This window comes from Nilaparvata lugens, chromosome 8, assembly GCF_014356525.2.
Source record: "Nilaparvata lugens isolate BPH chromosome 8, ASM1435652v1, whole genome shotgun sequence".
Taxonomy (NCBI): domain Eukaryota; kingdom Metazoa; phylum Arthropoda; class Insecta; order Hemiptera; family Delphacidae; genus Nilaparvata; species Nilaparvata lugens.
This window is the reverse complement of record NC_052511.1, coordinates 46,837,773-46,861,678: the sequence shown is the minus strand read 5'-3', so window position 1 is coordinate 46,861,678 and position 23,906 is coordinate 46,837,773. Positions and strand designations below refer to the sequence as shown.

The window sequence follows — 23,906 nt, the reverse complement described above, 5'->3', positions numbered from 1 at the left end:
ACGGTAGAGGACTCCTGAAAAAGAGGCCTCAAAGTCGCCTGCGTTAGGCGACAGTAGAGACTCTTCAATTTTCGTCACTCCCGATAGTCGAGGCCTACGACCGTAGAGGACTGGAAAACAGTCCTCTACTGTCGCAGGCCTCGAATGTCGTCGGTCTCGACTGTCGCGCCCCCGTTGAATAACTAGCATTATCGTCATTTAATGTAAATTAGTGTATAAGCCAGTAACATACATAAATAAAGAAATCTAATCTAATCTAATCACACTCTCTCTCACTTGCTGTCTCTCACTCTCTCTGTTGCTCTCTCTCTCTCTCTCTCTCTCTCTCTCTCTCTCTCTCTCTCTCTCTCTCTCTCTCTCTCTCTCTCTCTCTCTCTCTTCGGAATGATCAGAGGAGCCAGACAGAGAAAGTGACTACAGTGATTTACTCTAGATGCAGTCAGCATTGGCTAAATCGGGAACATTGATGTTAACTATTTAGGAAGGCTGACATTTTGTAGTGAAATTGACAGTGACAAAACAGATAGAGACATTGAATGAATATCGTCTAGCCAGGCAGACGCTAAACACTGACTTGTGACCTCAGGCCTTTCACTATAGACTCAAACTAACAATCTAACATCTAACAACTAACAATCAAATGTCGCGACACCCGAATTCTAATTATTTTGTGTCGCCAAACACACTTTGATCCTAATTATTGTCAGTCTCGGACATTGTTCAAATTACTGGGATTTGATCGTAAAGAAGAAGAAGAAGAAGAAGAAGAAGAAGAAAAAGAAGAAGAAGATGGAGAAGAAGAAGAAGAAGAAGAAGAAGAAGAAGAAGAAGAAGAAGAAGATGGAGAAGAAGAAGAAGATGAAGAAAGAGAGGAAACATTGTTCAAATTATTGGGATTTGATCGTAGAACTGTTTCTAAATATTAGGATCATATCCAATAATTTGAAAGTACAGTAACAGTTTTTAGTTTCCTTGCCCTATTACCATAGGTAAGGAAAGTATTGCTTTCCGAAAAAATTAAGGTACCTCAATTTTTAAATTTCTATACGTTTCAAGGCCCCCGGAGTCCAAAAAAATGGTTTTTGTGTGTGTGAGTGTGTGTGGTGTGTGTGGTGTGTGTGTGTGTGGTGTGTGTGTGTGTGTGTGTATATGAGTGTATGTGCGTCTGTGTACACGAAATCTCATCTCCCAATCAACGGAATGACTTGAAATTTGGAACTTAAGGTCCTTCCCCTATAAGGATCCGACATGAACAATTTCGATCAAATTCAATTAAAGATGGCGGCTTAAATGGCGAAAATGTTGTCAAAAACAGGGTTTTTGCGATTTTCTAAAAAACGGCTACAACGATTTTGATCAAATTTATGCCTAAAATAGTCATTGATAAGCTCTATCAACTGCCACAAGTCTCATATCTGTAAAAATTCCAGGAGCTCCGCCCCATCTATGCAAAGTTTGATTTTAGATTCTCAAGTATCAGGCTTCAGATACAATTTAAACAAAAAATTCTAAGTGGAAAAGATTAAGCATGAAAATCTCTACAATTAATGTTCAGTAACATTTTCACTTAAAATCGAAAATAAGCTCGAAATCCGAGAAAATTTTATTATTTCAATTGCAAACTGTTGATTCTATTGAATCATTCACTATGAAGAGATAGCAGACTTCGTGTGTCTCCAGTGTTATTGACTTGTCACCAGCTGTCTTGGATCTTTGAATAGTAGACTTTTATGCGCGTGAACACTAGCGTCAAGTGATAAATTTTCATAACGGTAAGGAAAGTTGTGTGAGTGCGCCACACCAGATTTTTGGTTTCAGCTATTTCACAACATTATCATCGAGTAACTATAGTGCATGAGGTCCACGTTATAATGGCAGTTTTTGATTGACATTGGTTTTGCCATCCTTGTCTATCATTCAACTAAGCGGATAGCGCTATCTCTTTCTCGCTTTGCTCTGTTGCCAGAACGTCTTTCAACAATGTAGATTTGATAAATAATCAAATAGTTAACTATAAATCTATATATATATATATATATATATATATATATATATATATATAAAAGCGAAATGGCACTCACTCACTGACTCACTCACTCACTCACTCGCAGAACTAAAAATCTACCGGACCAAAAACGTTCAAATTGGTAGGTATGTTCAGTTGGCGCACTAGAGGCGCACTAAGAAATCTTTTGGCAATATTTTACTCTATGGGGTTTTTAAGGGTTTAAAGTTCGTCTTTTAGCATGTATATTCTTCTTATTCTCTTAATTATAATTGAAAAATGTCCATACCATTAATGTTAATATAGAACTATAATCTAGAGAGTACCTCTTCGAAACAGTTATTAACTGGTAACTAAATTAATAATTTTGTCAGGTTGGCATCAAGTTGAGTTGACTTTGTTAGGTTGGCACCAACCTATGAAGATTGGAATGCATTTATCGCGGAAAAATTGATTGGGCACTGCTACTTTAATCAGAGCTATTCCTGGGAATATTATATTACTAGCAGTCAGGCTCGCTTCGCTCGCCATATCCGTTTAGCCAGACGTTTAGTCTGGATCGTCCTAACATATGATAAAAATGCTCAAATGAAAAATGCAGGCGAGCGAAGCGAGCCTGCTGATCTCATCCTTGGACGATCCAGTCGGGGGTCCAGGGGGCGGAGCCCCCTGGCTAGACGGATATGGCGAGCGAAGCGAGCCTGACAGCTAGTTAATATTATAAATGTGAGTTGAAAAGGAAGATTTTCAGTGAGGTCCACGTAATAATGGCAGTATCTGATTAACATTGGTGTTGCTATCCTTGTCTATCATTCGACAAAGCAGCTAGCGCTATTCTTTTTCAGCTTCACAACGTTGCCAGATCGTTTTTTACAATGTAGGAACATAATAAATTGACAGAATATTCAATCACAAATTATAAAAAATCATTAGGTCTATTCAATCATTGAAAAATATATTTTCAATTGAATTGAAAAATCGAATGAACTAGAATTGATTATATTTCAGACACGAATGAACAGTTGATATTACATCAGATATATGAAAATATGAAATATATAACACCAACTCAGCTCTTCTTAGAAGCTTCTATAGAAGGCTTCTAATAGAAGGCAACTTTACTACATTAGCAGTAAATTCATAAATATACTAGAAAGTGAATTTCCACTTAATAATTTCCGAAATAATAAACACAGAAAAGAGCCATAGAGGCATGGCTAAACTTGATTATTTCCAATCGTTGAATTTTATACAATAATCAACTTCATATTATAAATTATATTTTCGAACACTTCATACGCTAGATTCAAGTTTATATATTACATCCCTGATTAAGCTGATTTACGATCACTCTGGCGCACAAGGAATCTTCCTTTTGCCGGTGTTTTTGCCTCACCTACTGTACTTATGCATGTGATCATAAATTGAATCTTCATTTAAAACTATTGTTTGTAATGTAAAGGATATCATTCGTTATTATATCTAATTAAATAATGTATGTATCTTGGTTTAAGTGCAGTAGCATATCTTTATATTTATTTTTGTAAAGCTTTTTTGTATTTTGTTTTTGGCAAATAAAATTCATTCATATACTGTTACACTATCAACTATTCTCTCCAGAAGGCACTGGCAAAGCAGAGAATAGACAACCCTGTTACAAGACTATAATACAGACTTGAACATCAATAGATTTTCTCAAATATAGACATAGACTCCATGCTATGTATACAGTGGTATCTATAGACATACAGACTGTCTCGTCAGTAATCTCAGACTGGGTCTACTTTAGCAAACAAGTCTCAATCAGAAGGAGACTCCTTTGAACAAGAAAGTCCCCAGGGGCCTTCCAGCTGCTTGCTATCTCTCTCACACACACTCACTCACTCATTCTCTCTCTCTCTCTTACACACAGATGGCCTTCCTCTCACCAGGGAGAGAGAGTGTGATAGAGAGAGCGACAGTGTGTGTGTGTGTGTGTGTTTGAGAAGCGCCAGGCGCCATAGCAAAATAAACAAAGGCCGCCCGCCAATGCTAGAATAATGGTAATTAACTTGGCGCAGCTGTATTATATATGTGGGCACATATTATGTGGGCCAATTTACGTTCGAGTACTATATATATTTTCATATTATAGAGTATGTAGTTTCATACGTAAATACGTTCTAGTGTATGTAGAGTGAGGTCCAGGTCCAGTATAACATTGGTGCTACTATCCTTATCTATCATTCGTCAAAGCAGATAGAGCTTTCCTATTATGGCTCCACAACGTTGGCAGATCGTTTTTCAACAATGTAGAGATATAATAAATTTTAAATAATTATGGCCGGTTTTCGAGCTCGGGATCTATAAGTTCTGGACTTACAGAGTCCAGGACTACAATAAGCGCTCGGGTCTAAATCGACTTTCTGAGTCACGATTTTATCTTCTAAACTCGGGGTCTATCAAGTTCTCGACTTATTTGAGTCCAGGGTTTTAACGTAGTAAACATGAGGGAAATTCACAATATTTTGCTGTTATATCGTTGGCATTATAGCATAACGGAAACAGCTGATTGCAGCGGGATAATTCAAATGAGCATGCTCTCCAAACTATTTTGTGAAATTGTTTTGTGAAAATGCGTTTTGGTTTCTTTGTACGCCTATTTAAAGCAAAACCTAACCTTTTGAAAGATGAATGAATGAATAAACATTTCATTTCATGTTATGCTATTATTGATCATTGATCCTAATCAGTGATTTTGGAATAAAAACTTCTTTAGGCTATTGAGCTTGAAAACGTACTGGAATAACAATTACAGATGTCTGCAGTAGCAGAGGTCTTTGGGGTGGTTTGCAGCATTTATTTGGGATTTTCGTTAAATAATAATTATGGAATAACAATTTATTATTGTTATATTATTAATATGTTGAATATGGCATTGATTAATAACATTCAGATTGGAATATAAATTCCAAGGCCATCTTTGTATTATTTTTCTTGAACATTTTTAGGTTATGTCACAGTCGTGAAATAAGGTTAGTTTTTACGCATAATTCTGATACAATTTTATTCAAAAGTAAACTTGCAAACTATAAATTATGAATTTAGATGGACTAATCCAAATAATTTAGGTATTCCATGACATCTATTTAGCTTTTAATCTACTCCAAAACAATAACTGAATTGTGTTTGCTCAGTTAAGTCTATAGTGAGGTCCACGTTATAATGACAGTATTTGATCAACTTTGGTTTTGCTATTCTTGTCTACCATTCGACGAAGACGGTGTTACTATCCTTTTCTAGGTCTTCAACGATGCCAATTATGTTTTTGACAGTGTAGAAATATAATTAATTAATGCAGAGATTCGGCATCGCTATTCTTCTATCTTTATCCACTGCCATTATAACGTTGATCTCACTATAGAACTTAAATTTAAACCCTACCCCAGTCGAGGGTTTAAAATCACGCTGTTTTAAGTTCTGAACTTTTTCAAGTTCTGGATTTATGATAAATCCTTGACTCGGAAAGAGGCAAAAATCTAATTCATGTCTTGGACTTATAAGCCCTTCACTCAGAAAGCGAAATGATAAACTCCAGGGTCTAACGTGATCTCTAAACTCAGAGTCTATTTAAGTCCTCGACTACGTTAACGCTCTGACTCGGAAAGCCAATTTTCTGACTCCAGAGTTTAAAGCCAGTCAAAGTCAAGAACTTAGCCAAATCCCGAGCTCGGAAACCGCCCCTTAATCTCAATCATGAAAATTCATTATTCAATCATTGAAAAATACATTTTTTCAGGGAATAAAATGTAATTGATTATTTCAAACAAGAATGAAGTCACATCATATTTACTGGTATCAGCTATCCTCTATTGAAGGCAGAGAATCGGCAACTCTTTTCTCCTATATTTCCCCACTGTCATTATAACGTGGACCTCACTATAGTAAGTAAACCACTTAGAACAGAGGTATTTTGTTCCACCATACACCAAATTCCAACCACATCATTTTTGTTCTCTTTCTCAGGCACTGGCAAGGCAGAGAATCGGCAACTCTGTTCTCCTATATTTCTCCACTGTCATTATAACATGTACCTCTCACTATAGTAAGTAAACCACTTAGAACAGAGGTATTTTGTTCCACCATACACCAAATTCCAACCACATCATTTTTGTTCTCTTTCTCAGGCACTGGCAAGGCAGAGAATCGGCAACTCTGTTCTCCTATATTTCCCCACTGTCATTATAACGTGGACCTCACTATACTAAGTAAACCACTTAAAACAGAGGTATTTTGTTCCACCATAGGCCTTACACCAAATTTCAACCAAAAATTTGTTGACCTCTTTTGGTAAAATCGTTTTTGTTCTCTTTTGGTTCTTTTTGATACTATTTCAGTTCGTCATTTTAATTTTTTCCCTCATTCCGGACAATCCCTCAGACGGGAATCTTGGTTCGTTGCTTTCGTATATTTTTGTAGGTTAAAACAAGGAAAATTTTCTTCTAATTTGACAGAAAAGTGTCTTAAACTTTGATTTTTATAATATCAAAGATACAGTCAGTTTATTCATTTTGTTTGTTATAATATAATGTGATGTGGAAATCAAATAGGGACCAGCTGCCTAAAAAACTCAAGTTTGAGATATCATTTTTCCTCAATAAAGGAGACTAAAGAACAATTTTTAAAAAAATCAGATTGATATCTTGAAAAATGCCTATCCAAACATAAAAACAGGGCAATGGTATGACTCCATAACGACAACTGTTCCCTTTTTTGCAACATTACATGTGTTCATATAATCGACGAAAAAGTCGACTTTTCAATCGATTCTGATCAACAAAGGAGGTGTTACTGCATGATAATCGAAAACTCGAAATCGATATTTTTGACCCTAGTCTCTATTATTGTCTGCCCTGAACATTTTACTCTCCCGAAAACTGGTCCCTTTTCGCTTTCCACATCACTGTTATATTCTGTTTTGTCATTTTATTTGATTTTTCAGCAATTTCAAGAGTGTGACACAACTTCTATTTTTTGCGAAAGAAACAACTTGTTTGTCATTCTACAAATGGAAATAAATTGGAAGTTGCAATTGTTCAAATACTAATTAATGAATAATTACAATTAAATGCTGTAAATCACCCCGAAGACTTGACAATAATTGTTTGTCATTGTTAGCGATTACTTTATCCGACGATACCACACACGACGAGAGAGATGTGATGATCAAAAGCCGCGATCGAAATAAAATTACTCGCCAAAACGTTCCAGACAGTGCTTCGTGCTTAGGGCGTGCTTAGCGAAGTCCCACAGCTCTGCTTTGACCAGCAGTCCGGAAAATGACGGCTCTAATTGATGCCGAATTCATCAGATTCCTCTTTGAATTCCTTCTTTGTAGGGTTGTTCCTCTTTCAACTCCATCTTCCACTGATCTTTGAGGTTGAGTGGTGGAGAGGTCTTTAGTCCCAACTACGCCAAATAAGGAATGTTTTCATTTAATTTCATCTTTCAATCTGTCTTCACCATAATATCTTATATAATTTCTTCTTATCAGATTTATTTTTGAGATCCTCTTCTTTTGGTCGTCTTCCAAACTCAACATCGACAGATCTTCAAATCTTCATCACCATAAACTTCTGTATTTCTTTTCATCAGATTTATCTTTGAGTTCCTTCTTCTTTTGGTCGTCTTTCAACTTCATCATCCACAGATCTTTCAATAAAATATTTTGTAGTTTCTCCTTATCAGATTAATTTCCGAGTTCATTTTTCTTTTGGTCCTATTTTAACTTCATCATAAACAGATCTTTCAATCTTTCCTCAAAATATATTGTAGTCTCTTGTGATCAGATACCTTTTACAGTTTCCATTTCGAAGATTTCTCTGTCTAATTTTTCATTATCAGTTTACCCCTTTTGGTACATGATACTTGTTTTTACGTACCTCATTTTATTTATTTATTTATTTATTAGATAGAGCGAACAATACAATAGTCGGAAAAGAAAAAACAGGCTATTGCCCAAAACTTCTTCAATTTCCTGATTTTGTCACAAATCGTCCAAATATTATGTAGGTTATGTTCACTTCAATTTCAACACCAAATCTTCAATCTGAAACTATGAATCAGAATAAAACAAAAATTTCAAATTTAGATAGATTGATAATAAAACTTCCGTTAAAACAAAAACCAAACTTCAAATATTCACAAAATATAGAATAAAATCACTTAAATTTTGAGCTCGAAAATATCACTTTTGTTGAATGATACACATTCTTTTTTTAACCTCCTGCTCGTCAAAGTAAAGTACCTCAGATCAAAGTAAAGTAGTTATTCCCTCACATCCATTTACATAATATCTGAGGTCCACATTATAATGGCAGTGGAGAAAGATAGGGGATCAGCATTGCCGATTCTGTAATCTTTCTTCATTGCAACTTGGACCCCACTATAGTGTTTTGCAGTAACGTAAAGATGAGTCGTATTTTTTACGCTGAGGGTGATGCCGACATGGGCTCTAGGCTTGTGCGTGGGTAATGAGGAGGATGCTAATGAGAGATGAATGGACCCACAGTTTTAGGTGGATTCCGAACCATCGCAAAGTCAACCTTTCAATCTTGAAACCAAAAATGCTTATTCTGGAGTCATAACTTCAAGAACAAGAAAGAATCAGTACTATTCATAAAATGAACCATTCCGTTATACTGTCTTGTCAATCAATGCCTTCTATCGACGGTAGCTGATACAGGTTTATTGATGTAATATTCACTGTTCATTCTCGTTTAGAATGATCAATTATGTTTTAGCAAGAAATTAAATTTTTCATTAATTATTTTGTAATGAATTTTCATAATTAAGATGAAATATTTTGTTGACCAATTATTAAATCTACATCTGGCAACAGAGCAAAGCGAGAGGAGATAGCGCTATCCGCTTTGTTGAATGATAGACAAGGATAGCAATACCATTGCTAATCAAACACTGCCATTATAACGTGGACCTCACTATAGACTAAGTTGCGTTAGTTTGATTGGTTACCATTCCAGTGGGAGTACCGGGAGAACGTTGATAGCTCATGTGAGCGTTTAGATATCAACTGATGTGATGCTCAAAAGTGTCAATTGGTCGAGCTCCCCTCAAGCTGAGCGAGAAAGAGATACTGTTGAATGATAGACAAGGATAGCAATACCATTGCTAATCAAACACTGCCATTATAACGTGGACCTCACTATAGTTGGGATGTAAAAAAATCAAAAGTGCCCATTTCTAACCCCTCTGCTAAAGGTGTGAAACCGCGAGGTTGACACTTGTTGAAAATTTGACGATTTCACCCTCGTCACTAAAGCTGCTATAACAATGGGAGGAAAACATGAAATAGTGAAATAATACATCAAATTGAAGATAATTTAATACTCTACAAACCTACGATAAGCATTCATTTCTACGATGAATTGTTGGAGAGTTATGCTTGCTGAAAGTGCAAAAAATGTGATGAAAATATGTTATTTCAACAATATCTCACTTTCAAGAGCGAATATCTCGAAAACTGTTGGGAATATCACGGAACTCCACTGAACAAAAATTGTAGGAAATTTTCAAAGCTTCATTTTTAAATGGTTAGTCATGTCGGTTGAACGCATTGTTCTCAAGATATAAGCCTATAAGCAAATAATTGAAAAATTCGACCTCTAGACCACCTTATTCCCACAAGCACAAGGGATGGGGATGAGTACTTTTGTTTTGTCCACCCCCTAACTTGTTCCAACAAAGCTGCAAAGTCAAAAATTGTGTTCAAAACATTCCCTCTGAATATTGCTCTGTCAATTAGTTTATTGTAAGGAAACTGAAGATTTCACACTCAGCACTAAAGCTGCTACAACAGTCGTTGGGAAATGAGTAAACTTGTGAAATTATACATGAAATGGAAGAGAATTTGATGCTCTATAAGCTCATAATCAGTTTTGATTCTTCCCATCAATTTTAAGAAAGTTATGAGTTCAAAAATGTAAAAAAATTGGAGACAAAAGTGCTTTTTCAAAAATGTCACACCTTTGAGAGCGGATATCTCGAAAACTTTAAAGAATATAGAAAAAGTTGTGAAATAAAAGTTGTAGGGAATTGTGTAAGCTTCAATTTTGTAAATGATAGTTATGTCCGTAAGACGCATAGTTTTTGAGAAATATGCGAGGAACCAAAAATGGTACCTTTGAACCACCTCCACCCCGTTAGCTCAGGGGATAGAACTAAGTAATTTTTATATGTTTACCACCTCACTACCCTTTACAGAACTGCCGGATCAAAATTGTCTTTCTGACTTTTTCCTCTTTAAAAAAAATATATATCTTTTTTTGGGCATTCATTGCATGGACAGTTCCTTTCAAAGCTACTTGCAATAATTGAAAACCAGAATCTTGAAATCCTTCGTGCGCGCATTCTATTGAGAGAAGTTGTAACTTAAAAGTAATAGTACGTTACTTTTCCCGACAGATTGCGCGCGCCTTCTGAATCGTTTGATTTGTTGTCAATCATCAATTATTAATTTTGCCAATTTTTGATTTCTGTTGGTGTTGTGTTCTGGTTCTATCAAATAATAGCATGCGGCTTTTGTAACCAGGGATTTTCCACTAAATAGGTAATTTAATTACTAATATTTTACTATCAATGTATTTCATTAAACTCAAAAACTTATTTCATTACAATTCTTCATTGAAATAATAATTATACTTAGTCACAATCCACAGAAAATTGTCAATTAATGTAAAACTTGTAATTGAGGTTATGAATTGAATTTTTTTAAAAATCATTGAAAAAACTGAATGTTTCTGTTATTATTTTAACGATCTGTTAATATTTAAATACTTAAATTATTTATTTTTGATATTTTATTGGTAAATTTGTAATTTTACTTAGCCTATTAAAGATCATAACTTAGTAATGATATGCATTGGTTACATTAGGACTAACCTCAAAGACCACAATCAAAACTTAAAATTTATTCACATAAATTTAAAATAAGTTTCAAAATTTTGCTACGTAAATTCATTCGCTACTCTGCCTTTGTAAATTTTACAACATTACTTTACAATTGTGTTGTAAAATAAAAATAAATGTCATTCCCCTTTTATTTATTTGGTTAGCAAAAACAATATAACGATCGGATAAGAAACAGGCTATTTCCCAAAACTTCTTCAATTTCCTAATTTATTTTCATAACTAAATTAACTAATTTTATTTATTTCATAACTAATTTTATACAGCTTATTTAATAACCCATAGTTTTCCTGCTATAGAGAATTAATAAATTTAAATTTCTATAGCAGAAAACAATAAAAAAATGTAGCCAATAAATGAGTAATGAACCCTCTATTTAGAGTTACAATATTGCTATAGTGAGGTCCACGTTATAATGACAGTGGATAAAGATTGAAGAATAGCGATGCCGATTCTCTGCATTAATCAATCATATTTCTACACTGTCAAAAACATAATTGGCACCGTTGTGGACCTAGAAAAGGATAGTACCACCGGCTTTCTCGAATGTTAGACAAGGATACAGTAGCAAAACCAAAGTTGATCAAATACTGTCATTATAACGTGGACCTCACTATATAGTTTGTGCCCCATGAAACACTCAGTTTTATTCAATTTTTCATAAATTAAAGTTTGAAATAGGATCGACGATATTAGATATTTTATTCCTTTATAAACTTCTATTCCATCAGGATTATTGAAGTTTAAAATTATGCTAAGTTAGACTGTCTTTACTTTAAAAACAACATTCAAATCTTTAAAATAATCTATTCCACTATCCATGACTAACTGCTAGTTAATAATTTGTTTTTTTTGAACAAAACTGTACAAACTATAGCAATTTTAACTATAGAGGGTTCAGTCATAGAGAAAATATAGCTTTTATAAAATATAATATCAGTTGTCTTTCTTTCAGTTCAATAAAATATTTTTGACAACACTTGATTACTAGTTTTAATAACTATAATAGTTTCATTTATTTGCCTCTTATAATTATTATTATCAGATGCGAATAGAGACAGTATCTTTACTCTATATGCTACCTATTATTTGAAAAATTAGACTAGTGTCGTCAAAAATAATTTTTAAAAACGTTGTACTATTCATTTATTTTACAAAATTGACTACTCTCTCAAGACAAGCCCTCAATAATTAATATTCTCTGTAGTGTACAGACATTGATAATACGCGGGGGAGAGAGAGAGTAAGTAGACACGGTAGAGAGAGAGCGAGTATATTGTAGACATGAGACAGCGCCAGGCCAAAGTGGCTTCACAAGAGCATTGGCGACGGCTAGGCGCCTAGTAAATGGGAAACGAGAGACAGAGAACGAACTAGCAGATAGAGAAAGAGGTCAAACGAAGAGGGGATGAGGCGGAAGCGTGTAGGAGCGAGAGAGAGGACACAGTTGCCTCACCTTGGTTTGGGAGAGTCCATTCGAAGCCGGTTGGTTGCTCCGAGCAACCTTGAATTCTTCAGTTCAGTTCAGATCGTCGTGCAGTCAAAACCGCTTCGCGTTTCCATCAAAACGTGAACGTGCAGCCTTTTTCTAACACAAACTAGCCTTAATTTGTAACCGTACATATCATACAGTGCCTAGATTATCTAATTTTAATCGTAAAACCGCGCTCAGTTTGTTAGGTTAGTAGTTTAGACGTAGAAACACTCCACAAAATCGTATCTTGTGTCAGATACTTAGCCTTCTACAACGATTGTGATACTAAACATAATAAGTTAGATAGGTTAGTTCAACAACAACAATTTAAATCAAATTTGTGTGTGTTTGTGTGGATTATTACGGATAAAGTGAGTAGAATATTGTTGAGGTGGTTATTGTTTTTGAAAGTCATTGTAAGTTTGAGGTTAACTTAACTCATGTTGGTGTAGTGTGGCTGAACCTAGTTTAGTTTTGAACTACAGTTTAGTGTGTGTGTGTAGATTGATGTCGTTGTGTTAGTGTACGATTTAAATTGTGTGAGTAATGTTTGTCAACGTGATTTTTGTAGGTTAGGTCGTCGACCGCAGCAGTGAGGAGTAGCACCAGCGTCAGTTGTCGGTTAATTGAGAAAACGGTCAAAGTTTTGGCGTCCAAATGCGTGGCCAGCAAATCGTGTTTGATGTTCATGTTTCGAAGCCGAAGATCGAATCTGGGTAGGCGGCTTTGGAAGGCCCGAATCCGTTCCAGCCGCCATGAAGCCGGGAGTAAGATTAAAGACTGGGAGACGCTGTACCGGTCCGGATTACTTAAGGAGGCCCAGCTGGAACTTTTGGTGAATGCTGTGGAATTGAGGGACACCAGTGAGTGTGTGCTACTGCCGAGGGCCGGTCAGGTGCAGGAACCGCATTTCCTGTGTTGTCAGATTTGGAGGTGGCCCGATCTGAAGTCTGCCGCCGATTTGAAGGCGATTCCTGCCTCTTGCAAGAACGCCGACAACGATATGTATATCTGTTGCAATCTTACCACTGGAGTCGACTCTGTAAACCTGGTGAGTACCCCGAATTATCAACCATTACTCTATTTTATTAGGATTATAATCATATTGTTTGACCTGGCTGGGGGAACAGTTCCGTATCTGGTGTACATTGAACTGATTTGAAATCGATGTACAGTGTTCAATATTATCTATATTGAAAATATCGAATTTAGCATCAGGGGACAGTTCCGTATCTGGGGCCTATTTCACAAAGGTACAAGTATTGTTACCAACCATGGTTACGAACAAGTACTTGTAGTTACAAGTTTACAAGTACTCACGTTTCACAAAAATTTATGATCGTCTACAAGTACTTCGATAGTAAACATAACCTATTTTCATGATGATTTCATTTTTTCATCCTTTATAAAGGTTACTTGTACTTTTCAATAATTACTTTGAAAATATTTGAAAGCAATATAATGTTTTTTGTACAGTCTACTTCATTTATTGCTGAATTTGTAATCTACACACTATATGTACTCTGTATATATATAGATGTACTTTATATAATGTATACTATATAATATATATACTGTGTATATATACTATAGTACACATAACCTATGAGGTAACACATTAAGACTATTTTGGAAATTTATTAAATTTAATTTCCTGATGCATATACTTCCAAAATAATGAATTTTAGAGGGATATGGGGCATTTTTGATTATTAGAAATATTTAAAATCATTTTAATGATCACTTGTAAATCCTTTACATAGCTTTTCACCTCGGTAGAAATTTCATAGTTACGAACAAGTAATTTCGACAAAAATTGTTGGCTACAATGAAAATCTTTGTGAAACACTTGTTCGTAACAAGCAAATCACTTGTAAACTTGTAGAAATTCATTGTAACTACAAGTTTACAAATTCTGCTTTTGTGAAACGCTAGTAATCAGCTGTTCTCCAAAACCATGGTTGGCAACAAGACTTGTAACCTACTTGTACCTTTGTGAAACGGGCCCCTGGTGTACATTGAACTGATTTGAAATCGATGTACAATGTTCAATATTATCGATATTGAAAATATCGAATTTAGCACCAGGGTATCTGGTGTATATTGAACTGATTTGAAATCGATGTACAGTGTTCAATATTATCTATATTGAAAATATCGAATTTAGCACCCGGGGACAGTTACGTATCTGGTGTACATTGAACTGATTTGAAATCGATGTACAGTGTTCAATATTATCGATATTGAAAATATCGAATTTAGCACCAGGTGACAGTTACGTATCTGGTGTACATTGAATTGATTTGAAATCATCTAGTACTAGCAGGTAACCCGTGCTCCGCAAGGGTCTATTTTAAAACTTGACAAACTGAAAACTTGTCGTAATGAAATCTTGAATAATTGAAAATAGGCCTATAATCATCCTCGGTTAATTAAGAATCTATATAAATGCAAAATTTCAAGTTAATCAGTTGAGTAGTTGAGACGTGATGATGCGTCAAACATAATAATTTTCCTACCCCCTAAGTGTATAAGCCAGTTCTTTCCTCTATTATAGTATAGAATATAATAGTCTCTCCATTGTCTTTTTTTGTGTAGTTGAGAAGTTGATATTGTGGTAATTATTCATATTGAATGAAAAAGACTAAGAAATTGTCAAAAAACCACTGATTTATTGATAATTAGAAAGACCGGTTTCGGTTATTACACCATAAACGTTTATCAGAGATTGACAATGGTGTAATAACCGAAACCGGTCTTTCTAATTATCAATAAATCAGTGGTTTTTTGACAATTTCTTAGTCTTTTTCATTCAATCTCTCCATTGTCAATATGGCTATATCTATTAAGTGTCCTATATTATTTATGAATGATTAATATTATTTATTCATCTAAGTCTAAGACCCGGTTGCACAACAGCTGGTTAAATTTTAACCGTGATTAATTCCACGAAATCTAATCAGAGAAGGCGTTTTTGAAAAGTCGGATTTTCTGATTGGTTCTCGTGGAATTAATCACAGTTAAAATTTAACCGGCTTTTATGCAACCGGCACTAAGAGATGTATTTATCGGTCGCACAGTATGTATTCAAAATAAATACAGCCGGTCTATTTGTTATTTTGAATCTATCCCATGAATTTGTGCCAGTCTTTTGAAGGCTTCTCTAATAAATCTAATGTTGCCAAGTGTCACAAGTGCTTGCTTACTGTTGTTAAGATTCACTTTAAAATGTCAGCAATTGTTGAATGATAAGTGGTGGTGTTTCAGTATAGAGAAAAATGACAGTGATTCATTCATGATAAAGTCTCCTATTTGGCTGAATATTATGATAGAGTACAAAAATAAAAAAAATACAAGTAAGGGATGAACTATAATTTTCTAGCATTTTTTTTCAAGGAAAGGGTCTCTGTGTATTACAAGCTATAATGGAGTGTATATTAAGTAATGATGATTTGAAGATTTTCAAAAAACAAATGAAAAAATATTTAGTTGATAAAGCTTTTTATAGTGTACAAATTCCTTTCAAACCTAAACTAGGTTGAACTACTTAGTGTTATAATTATTATGTAATAACATGATTTGTCTTATACTCCATGACTGGCGTCTTTAGGACGTAATCTAAAAAAAAAAAAAATATCATGTGTAGTGTGGTTCACGTTATAATGGCAGTGGAGAAAGATTGATTGATTGAGTACTTTATTTATGTAGATTACAATATATACTGTCTTATACACTTATATACAATAGCTTACAATACAGCAAAATTATAGATGAATTTACATGATATAGACTAAGAAAATAATTATTGAACTGTATATGATATGAAAAAGCAATTTGTAATATAATAACTATAGATAATAATTATATTGTTATGCATCTACATAAATTGGCGGAGCTTTGGACATATCAATGTCCATTCTTCGGAAAAAATATTAAAAATATCCTCCCCACTAACTCCCTACCAAAGATAGGAGAACAACGTTGCCGATCCGCCGTCTTGTCAATGCCTTCTATCTACGGTAGCTGATACAGGTTTATTGAAGTAATATTAACTGTTCATTCTTGTTTAAAATAATCAATTATATTTTATTAAGCAAGAAATTATATTTTTCATAATTAAGATGAATTATTTTGTTAATTGAATATTAGTTCTGCATTGTAAAAAGACGATTTGGCTACAGAGCAAAGCGTGATAGAGATAGCGCTATCCGTTTTGTTGAATGATAGACAAGGATAGCAATACCATTGCTAATCAAACACTGCCATTATAACGTGGACCTCTCTATAGTAGGCTATTTAGACACAGATAGTAAAAATAGTTAGACAATCCCATCATACATATACAGTGATAAGATAGTGAATATACAAAAATTAAGGCAGGTAAATAGTAGACAAACTATCTCAAATACTTAACTTTTTGTGTAGTTGAGAAGTTGATATTGTGGTAATTATTCATATTGAATGAAAAAGACTAAGAAATTGTCAAAAAACCACTGATTTATTGATAATGTTTATCAGAGATTGACAATGGTGTAATAACCGAAACCGGTCTTTCTTATTATCAATAAATCAGTGTTTTTTTGACAATTTCTTCCTGTTGTCTTTTTCATTCAATCAAATACTTAAGTACATATTTTGGGAACAGAATAGTTTTGGGCTGTGCCTGTTGTTCTATCCCGATCATATTCATATGATTTGTAATTATATTAACAAATAAATAAATAAATGATAACATACCGATATAGAATTCCATGCAACACAAATTCAACCAATATCTATTGCAAATCGTAGACAAACCAACAGTTTAGGTGAATCTAAATAATATATTTATATACAATCCAACACTATTCCATCAATATCTATATATATACAATCTGTATGAGGCCATGTAGATTCCAGTGAATTATTGGGGGGAATTCCAAACCTGTGGCATGACAAAGACAGCTTTACGGCGCGACATGTAGAGTGACAGAGAGAGACAATTACAATGAATGTAAGTGGGACAAAGACAGTGAAACGGAATGCCAATGAAAAGAAAAGGAAGGGAAATTCCAGCTAGGAACGTGTGTGAAACAAAAATTCAGCAGAAGCAAATTTCACCGACAAAGTTTTGGAAATTGGAACGAGACAATGGAGGTTGTTTTCAATAGGAAAATTCATGGAAATAGGTCATTCACAGTTATATATGAATGAAGTTACTTGACGGTGTAAGTTATTATGGCAGTGGAGAAAGATGGAAGACAGCGTTGCCGATTCTCTGCCTTGTCACTGTCTTCTATAGAGGATAGTTGATACCGGTATATCTGATGTGATATCTCGAGCCTATGTGTAATGTAACAAAAGCATATTACTGTAAGATACATTATTACTGTTTTGTTGGGAGTGTAAGAGTGTGAGAACGGCACAGTATAGAGAATATCAGCGTCACATAGCTTCACCAAAAACAACTACTAGGACTATCGGCTTGAGTTAACAGTGAAATTTGGAACACAAACACCCTATACCATGGCATATCTTATTGTGCTATATTTTCTCTATGCTAGGAAACACTTGGAAAAATGTCTCAACCATAAAACACGTCATCAATATTTATTGACCGAGCGAAGTGAGGTCTAAGATTCAAGTCGACGGTTTTGCATTTCTCTTTGTGTTTATATTTATGTTCCGCATTTACAGCGAAACGCAGCAATAGATTTTCATGAAATTTGACAGGTATGTTCCTTTTTTAATTTCGCGTCGACGTATATACAAGGTTTTTGGAAATTTTGCATTTCAAGGATAATATGAAAGGAAAAGTAGTCTCCTTTGAACGCCAATATTACCGTAAAAATCAGACTTTAGAATTATTCATCATAAATCAGCTGACAAGTGATTACACTTTTTTGGACTCAGGGGACCTTGAAACGTATAGAAATTGGGGTACCTTAATTTTTTTCGGAAAGCAATACTTTCCTTACCTATGGTAATAGGGCAAGGAAAGTAAAAATCAGACTATAGAACTATTCATCATAAATCAGCTGATCACAGAAATGTGATTACAGATTAAGTGATTACAGAGATGTGTGGAGAAGCCAGTCTATTGCTGTATTTCCATAAGGTCTATAGCTTCAATCAGGTACTTGTGGATGAGAATACTGCGTGAGGTCTACTGTTCACAGAACTACTAGTACAAAAGGAAGAGGAGTCTCCTTTGAACGCCAATATTACCGTAAAAATCAGACTTTAGAATTATTCATAATAAATCAGCTGTCTAGTGGACTATAATACTACCCGTTCAAAAACATCGAACATCTTGAAAATGCATCTTTCCATCAAAGTTAGTAGACAGTTGTCTACTAACTTTGTCTTTCCATAAGCTGAGGCCATGATTCTGGTTTGGAGTTTGGAGTTATTGATAGAAAACATTTTTTTCACATTTTTTTTTAATGTGATGATTAAAATTTCAACAAATATTACTGGGAAGAAATTGATTTTTAAATTCATGAAAAGTCAGAAATGAAGATTGTAGGAAATCAGCATTATGGTAGTTTATTTTGTTAATTTCAACACACCGATTTTTCGTCAACACGACAACACAGAATGTTTTCTGATGGGTTGATTGGATTGGCGTATCGACGGCAGCCAGACATGATAAATCGTCAATCAATTGTTTTATTGGCCGAGCGAAGTGAGGTCTAAGATTCAAGTCGACGGTTTGGCATTTCTCTTAATGTTTAAATGTTTAATGTTTAAATTTTTATATGTTTTTATGTTGCGCATTTACGGCGAAACGCGGTAATAGATTTTCATCAAATTTGACAGGTATGTTCCTTTTTAAATTGCGCGTCGACGTATATACAAGGTTTTTGGAAATTTTTTATTTCAAGGATAATATAAAAGGAAAAGGAGCCTCCTTCATACGCCAATATTAGAGTAAAAATCAGACTATAGAATTATTCATCATAAATCAGCTGTCTAGTGGACTATAATACTACCCGTTCAAAAACATCGAACATCTTGAAAATGTATCTTTCCATCAACGTTGTAGAAAGTTGCAGCCAGACCTGATAACAGCGCTCGCACTCACATTCCGGGACGTCACGTCACGGTACGATAGGGCAGAAAGCTCTAGGTTTATTTAGGATTTTCTCTAGACATTTTAAATTGATAAATTATTTATTAATTCTTGAGAAAACATAACAACAGGTCAATGTAACTTACTGAGCGCGAGGTCTACTGTTCACAGAACTACTAGTTCAACAGAAATTGACTAAAAAACGTTGCCACTATGTTAGCTTGAGTGATATTCATTTGTAAATTTCAGCAGCCTAACACCATTTTCTCCCATTCAACCAATACTAATAGATCAACGTAAAACTTAATGTAAACTACAAGCAGCTGTGATGACATTAGCAAAAGTCAACACAATAGAAATGTTGAAATTCAAAAAATCAACACATAGCTTCAAGACACTAGACAAACAGATTTTGATTTTTAAACTGAGAACTAGATAATGTCCTAGATGTAGATCTTCATTTGAGATCACTGAGTAACTTCTAGATCATTTAGAAGTTGTGTAAGTGAGAATTTATTCAATTGAGAAAACATAGAAAAATGGGGAGATAGATAGATAGATATATGACTTTTTTTACACTTTACAGTAAAAGTGATGTGGGCGAAATTGAGGCAATAAAAGCCCCCTCTTCCATTTAACCCACCAAATAAATATAAATAGATAGAATTTAAAAATTGATTAAAAAAACATAAAGAAATGGAGTAATGAATACTCTCATAATTATATTGAATTGACAAAAGAAATTGAGGAAAGCAATTTTATTCAAATCATCCAGCAATTGAATGAAAAAGACTAAGAAATTGTCAAAAAACCACTGATTTATTGATAATTAGAAATACCGGTTTCGGTTATTACACCATTGTCAATCTCTGATAAACTCAGTTTATCACAATGGTGTAATAACTGAAACCGGTATTTCTAATTATCAATAAATCAGTGGTTTTTGACAATTTCTTAGTCTTTTTCATTCAATATGAATAATTACCACAATATCAACTTCTCAACTACACAAAAAGCATCCAGCAAATCATTGAGAAAGAGATGAGACTATAAAACGTTATTCAAAGGATATAAAGGAACAAGTTTTGGTTGTTACACCATTGTCAATCTCTGGTTACCTTAATTAATTCGAGTCACAACCACCTGAATTATTGAAAAAAAATTATTTATTTTTAAAAAAATTGAGAAATTAACTATTAATAATTGTCATACATGGCATCAAAACCCATCTAATTTTTCTTGAATGTAATTTGAAATATTTATTATTTTGCGAGTTGGAAATTTAGTACAACCTCCCAAACATTACATAAGTGATTGTGACAATTTGATGTTATAGTACAGGGTGGTTCAGAGAAGCGGGAAATTTTGAAAGTTGAATAATTTCAAGTAAAACAAACCTTGAAATAAAGTTTTTCATATCATTCAATAGTAAAAATAATGCCATTTTAGAATAAATAATACCATAACATTTAATTTTTGAAGATGACATCTTGCAGGTGTATTCCTTTTCTATGCAAACATTCCTGTATTCTCTTCATCACATTGTCCATGGTTTGATGTAACATTAAAATAGTATTTTGAAATCGCTTCTCGAATCTTGGCTTTCAATTCTTGTTGCAGAATTGGAAACCAAGATTCGAGAAGAGATTTCAAAATCCAGTTTTAATGTAACGTCAAACCATGCATGGACAATGTGATGACTACAGGAATGTTTGCATAGAAAAGGAACATACCTGCAAGATGTCATCTTCAAAAAATAAATGTTATGGTATTATTTATTCTAAAATGGCATTATTTTTACTATTGAATGATATCCTATACTATTAAACGAGCAACTTCTGTTTATATGTTTAGATGTTCAGATGTTTAGATGTTCAGATGTTTGGATGTTGGGATGTTTGTATTTCACCGGATCTCGAAAACGGCTCTAACGATTCTCACGAAATTCAGAACATAGAAGGTTTATAATATAAAGATTCGATTGCACTAGGTCTCATCCCTGGGAAAACTCGCTGAAGGACATTAAAAAGATAATTATTATTCATCCTTGGAAAAACATCTGATAATTATTTCATCGTCTGTTGATGATGGAAGTGAGTGAGCGAGTGCATGTGTGTGGAACTGTGTCAAAATTATGACTCAGCTGTTGAACTTTTGTAATCATTCAATCAGATACTTAGTGCCGGTTGCAAAAAGCCGGGTTATTCTCAATCCTGATTAATTCCAGTAGATCCATCTTTTTGAAATAGTCTTCTCTGATTTGGTTCACGTGAAGTCAATCAGGATTAAAATTTAACCGGCTTTTGTGCAAATTCAACCAATATATATTGCAAATCATAGACAAGTCAACAGTTTAGTTGAATCTATATATATTTATATACAACTAGCCGTCAGGCTCGCTTTGCTCGCCATATCCGTCTAGCCAGGGGGCTCCGCCTTTGGGCCTTTGTGAGGGAAATTTTTGCATACCTCTGGGAATTAATCTCAATTTACTGTGATTAGATAGAACATTTCTGTATGAATGTTATTATAATTTCTTCTTTCGTAAAAAAAATTTATGCTTTTGTACTCCAGAGCGAAGCTCGGTTCCCGATATTGGAAAACTTTATTTAAAGATTTGTTTTACTTTAAATTATTTAACTTTCAAAATTTCCCGTTCCTCTGAAACTCCCTGTTAATATGAAATGACATTTCAAACATATCTCTCTGTTGGATTAATTCCATGATAACTTAAAAATAGAAATAATACCAGTATCTGAATATATGCCTATTTGGGACAATGAGACAATCACAGTGATGTAAAACTAACAATGACTAAGATAGGTAGGTAGGTATTCTAAGAAGTGTTAGTCAAGGTTTGAGGCAATTGCCAATTTAGTAAAAATCAACTCAACTTGATTTGGTTGCATAATTATTATTTAACAATGGTTTTATTTCTTATGACAGCTTATAAGTGAGGTGACTGAGGTCCACGTTATAATGGCAATGTTTGATTCGCAATGGTGTTGCTATCCTTGTCTATCATTTAACAAAGCGGATAGAGCCATCTCTCTCTCGCTTTGCTCTGTTGCCAGATCGTCTTTTAACAATGTAGAATTAGTAATTAACTAACAAAGTATTTCATCTTAATTATGAAAATTTATTACCTATGAAATTAATGTTAGATATAATTTCTTGCTTAATAAAATATAATTGGTTACCTTAGGTCTATATAAGGTCTATACTTTCAATCAGGTACTTGTGGATGAGAATACTGCGTGAGGTCTACTGTTCACAGAACTACTAGTAAAATATAACTGATTATTTTAAACTAGAATGAACAGTTGATATTACATCAATAAACCTGTATCAGCTACCGCCATAGAAGGCATTCTCATGACTGAGGATCGGCAACGTTGTTCTCCTATCTTTCTCCACTGCCATTATAACGTGGACCTCACTATAGCGGTAAGTTTACTGCGACTACAGTACTATAGAGAGGTCCACGTTATAATGGCAGTGGAGAAAGATGGGAGAACAACGCTGCCGATTCTCTGCCTTGTCACTGCCTTCTAGAGAGGATAGCTGCTCCGGTATATCTGATACAATATGAACTGTTTTATCAGGATTTTAGGATTATCCATTGAAAATAAGGATTGATACTTGGAACTATATGGTCCACGTTATAATGGCAGTGGAGAATGATAGGAGAACAACGTTGCCGATCCTCTGTCTTGTCACTGCCTTCTATAGAGGATAGCTGACACCAGTATATCTGATGTAATATTAAATTGTTCATTCTACTTTAAAATAATCAGTTATATTTTACTAGTAGTTCTGTGAACAGTAGACCTCACGCAGTATTCTCATCCACAAGTACCTGATTGAAACTATAGACCTTATGGAAATACAGCAATCTCTCCACACTTCTCCACACATCTGTGTAATCACTTGTCAGCTGATTTAAGATGAATAATTCTATAGTCTGATTTTTACTCTAATATTGGCGTATGAAGGAGGCTCCCTTTTCCTTTTATATTATCCTTGAAATGCAAAATTCCCAAAAAAACTTGTGTATACGTCGACGCGCAATTAAAAAAGGAACATACCTGTCAAAATTTCATGAAAATCTATTTCCGCGTTTCGCCGTAAATGCGCAACATATAAACATTTAAACGTTAAGAGAAATGCCAAACCGTCGACTTGAATCTTAGACCTCACTTCGCTCGGTCAATTATATAGAGATATCAGAGTATGAAGGAATTCCTTTTCTTTTCATATTATCCTTAAAATGCAAAATTTCAAAAAACCTTGTGTATACATCGACGCGCAGTTGAAAAAGGAATATTCCTGCCAAATCTCATCGAATTCTATCAACGCGTTTGGCCGTAATTTGAAATATTTATTATATCATACAGACAGAAAAA

At 34.2% G+C, this 23,906-nt stretch overlaps 1 protein-coding gene across 1 annotated transcript in view; it reads left to right on the top strand.

Moving 5' to 3' along the window:
- The window catches only part of LOC111044286 (mothers against decapentaplegic homolog 6), a 73,720-nt gene that overhangs the window by 11,763 nt on the left and 38,051 nt on the right, over positions 1-23,906 (top strand). The window contains 2 exon segments of the mRNA XM_039435166.1: positions 13,018-13,465; positions 13,468-13,497. Coding sequence (XP_039291100.1) covers positions 13,018-13,465; positions 13,468-13,497 — 478 coding nt within the window.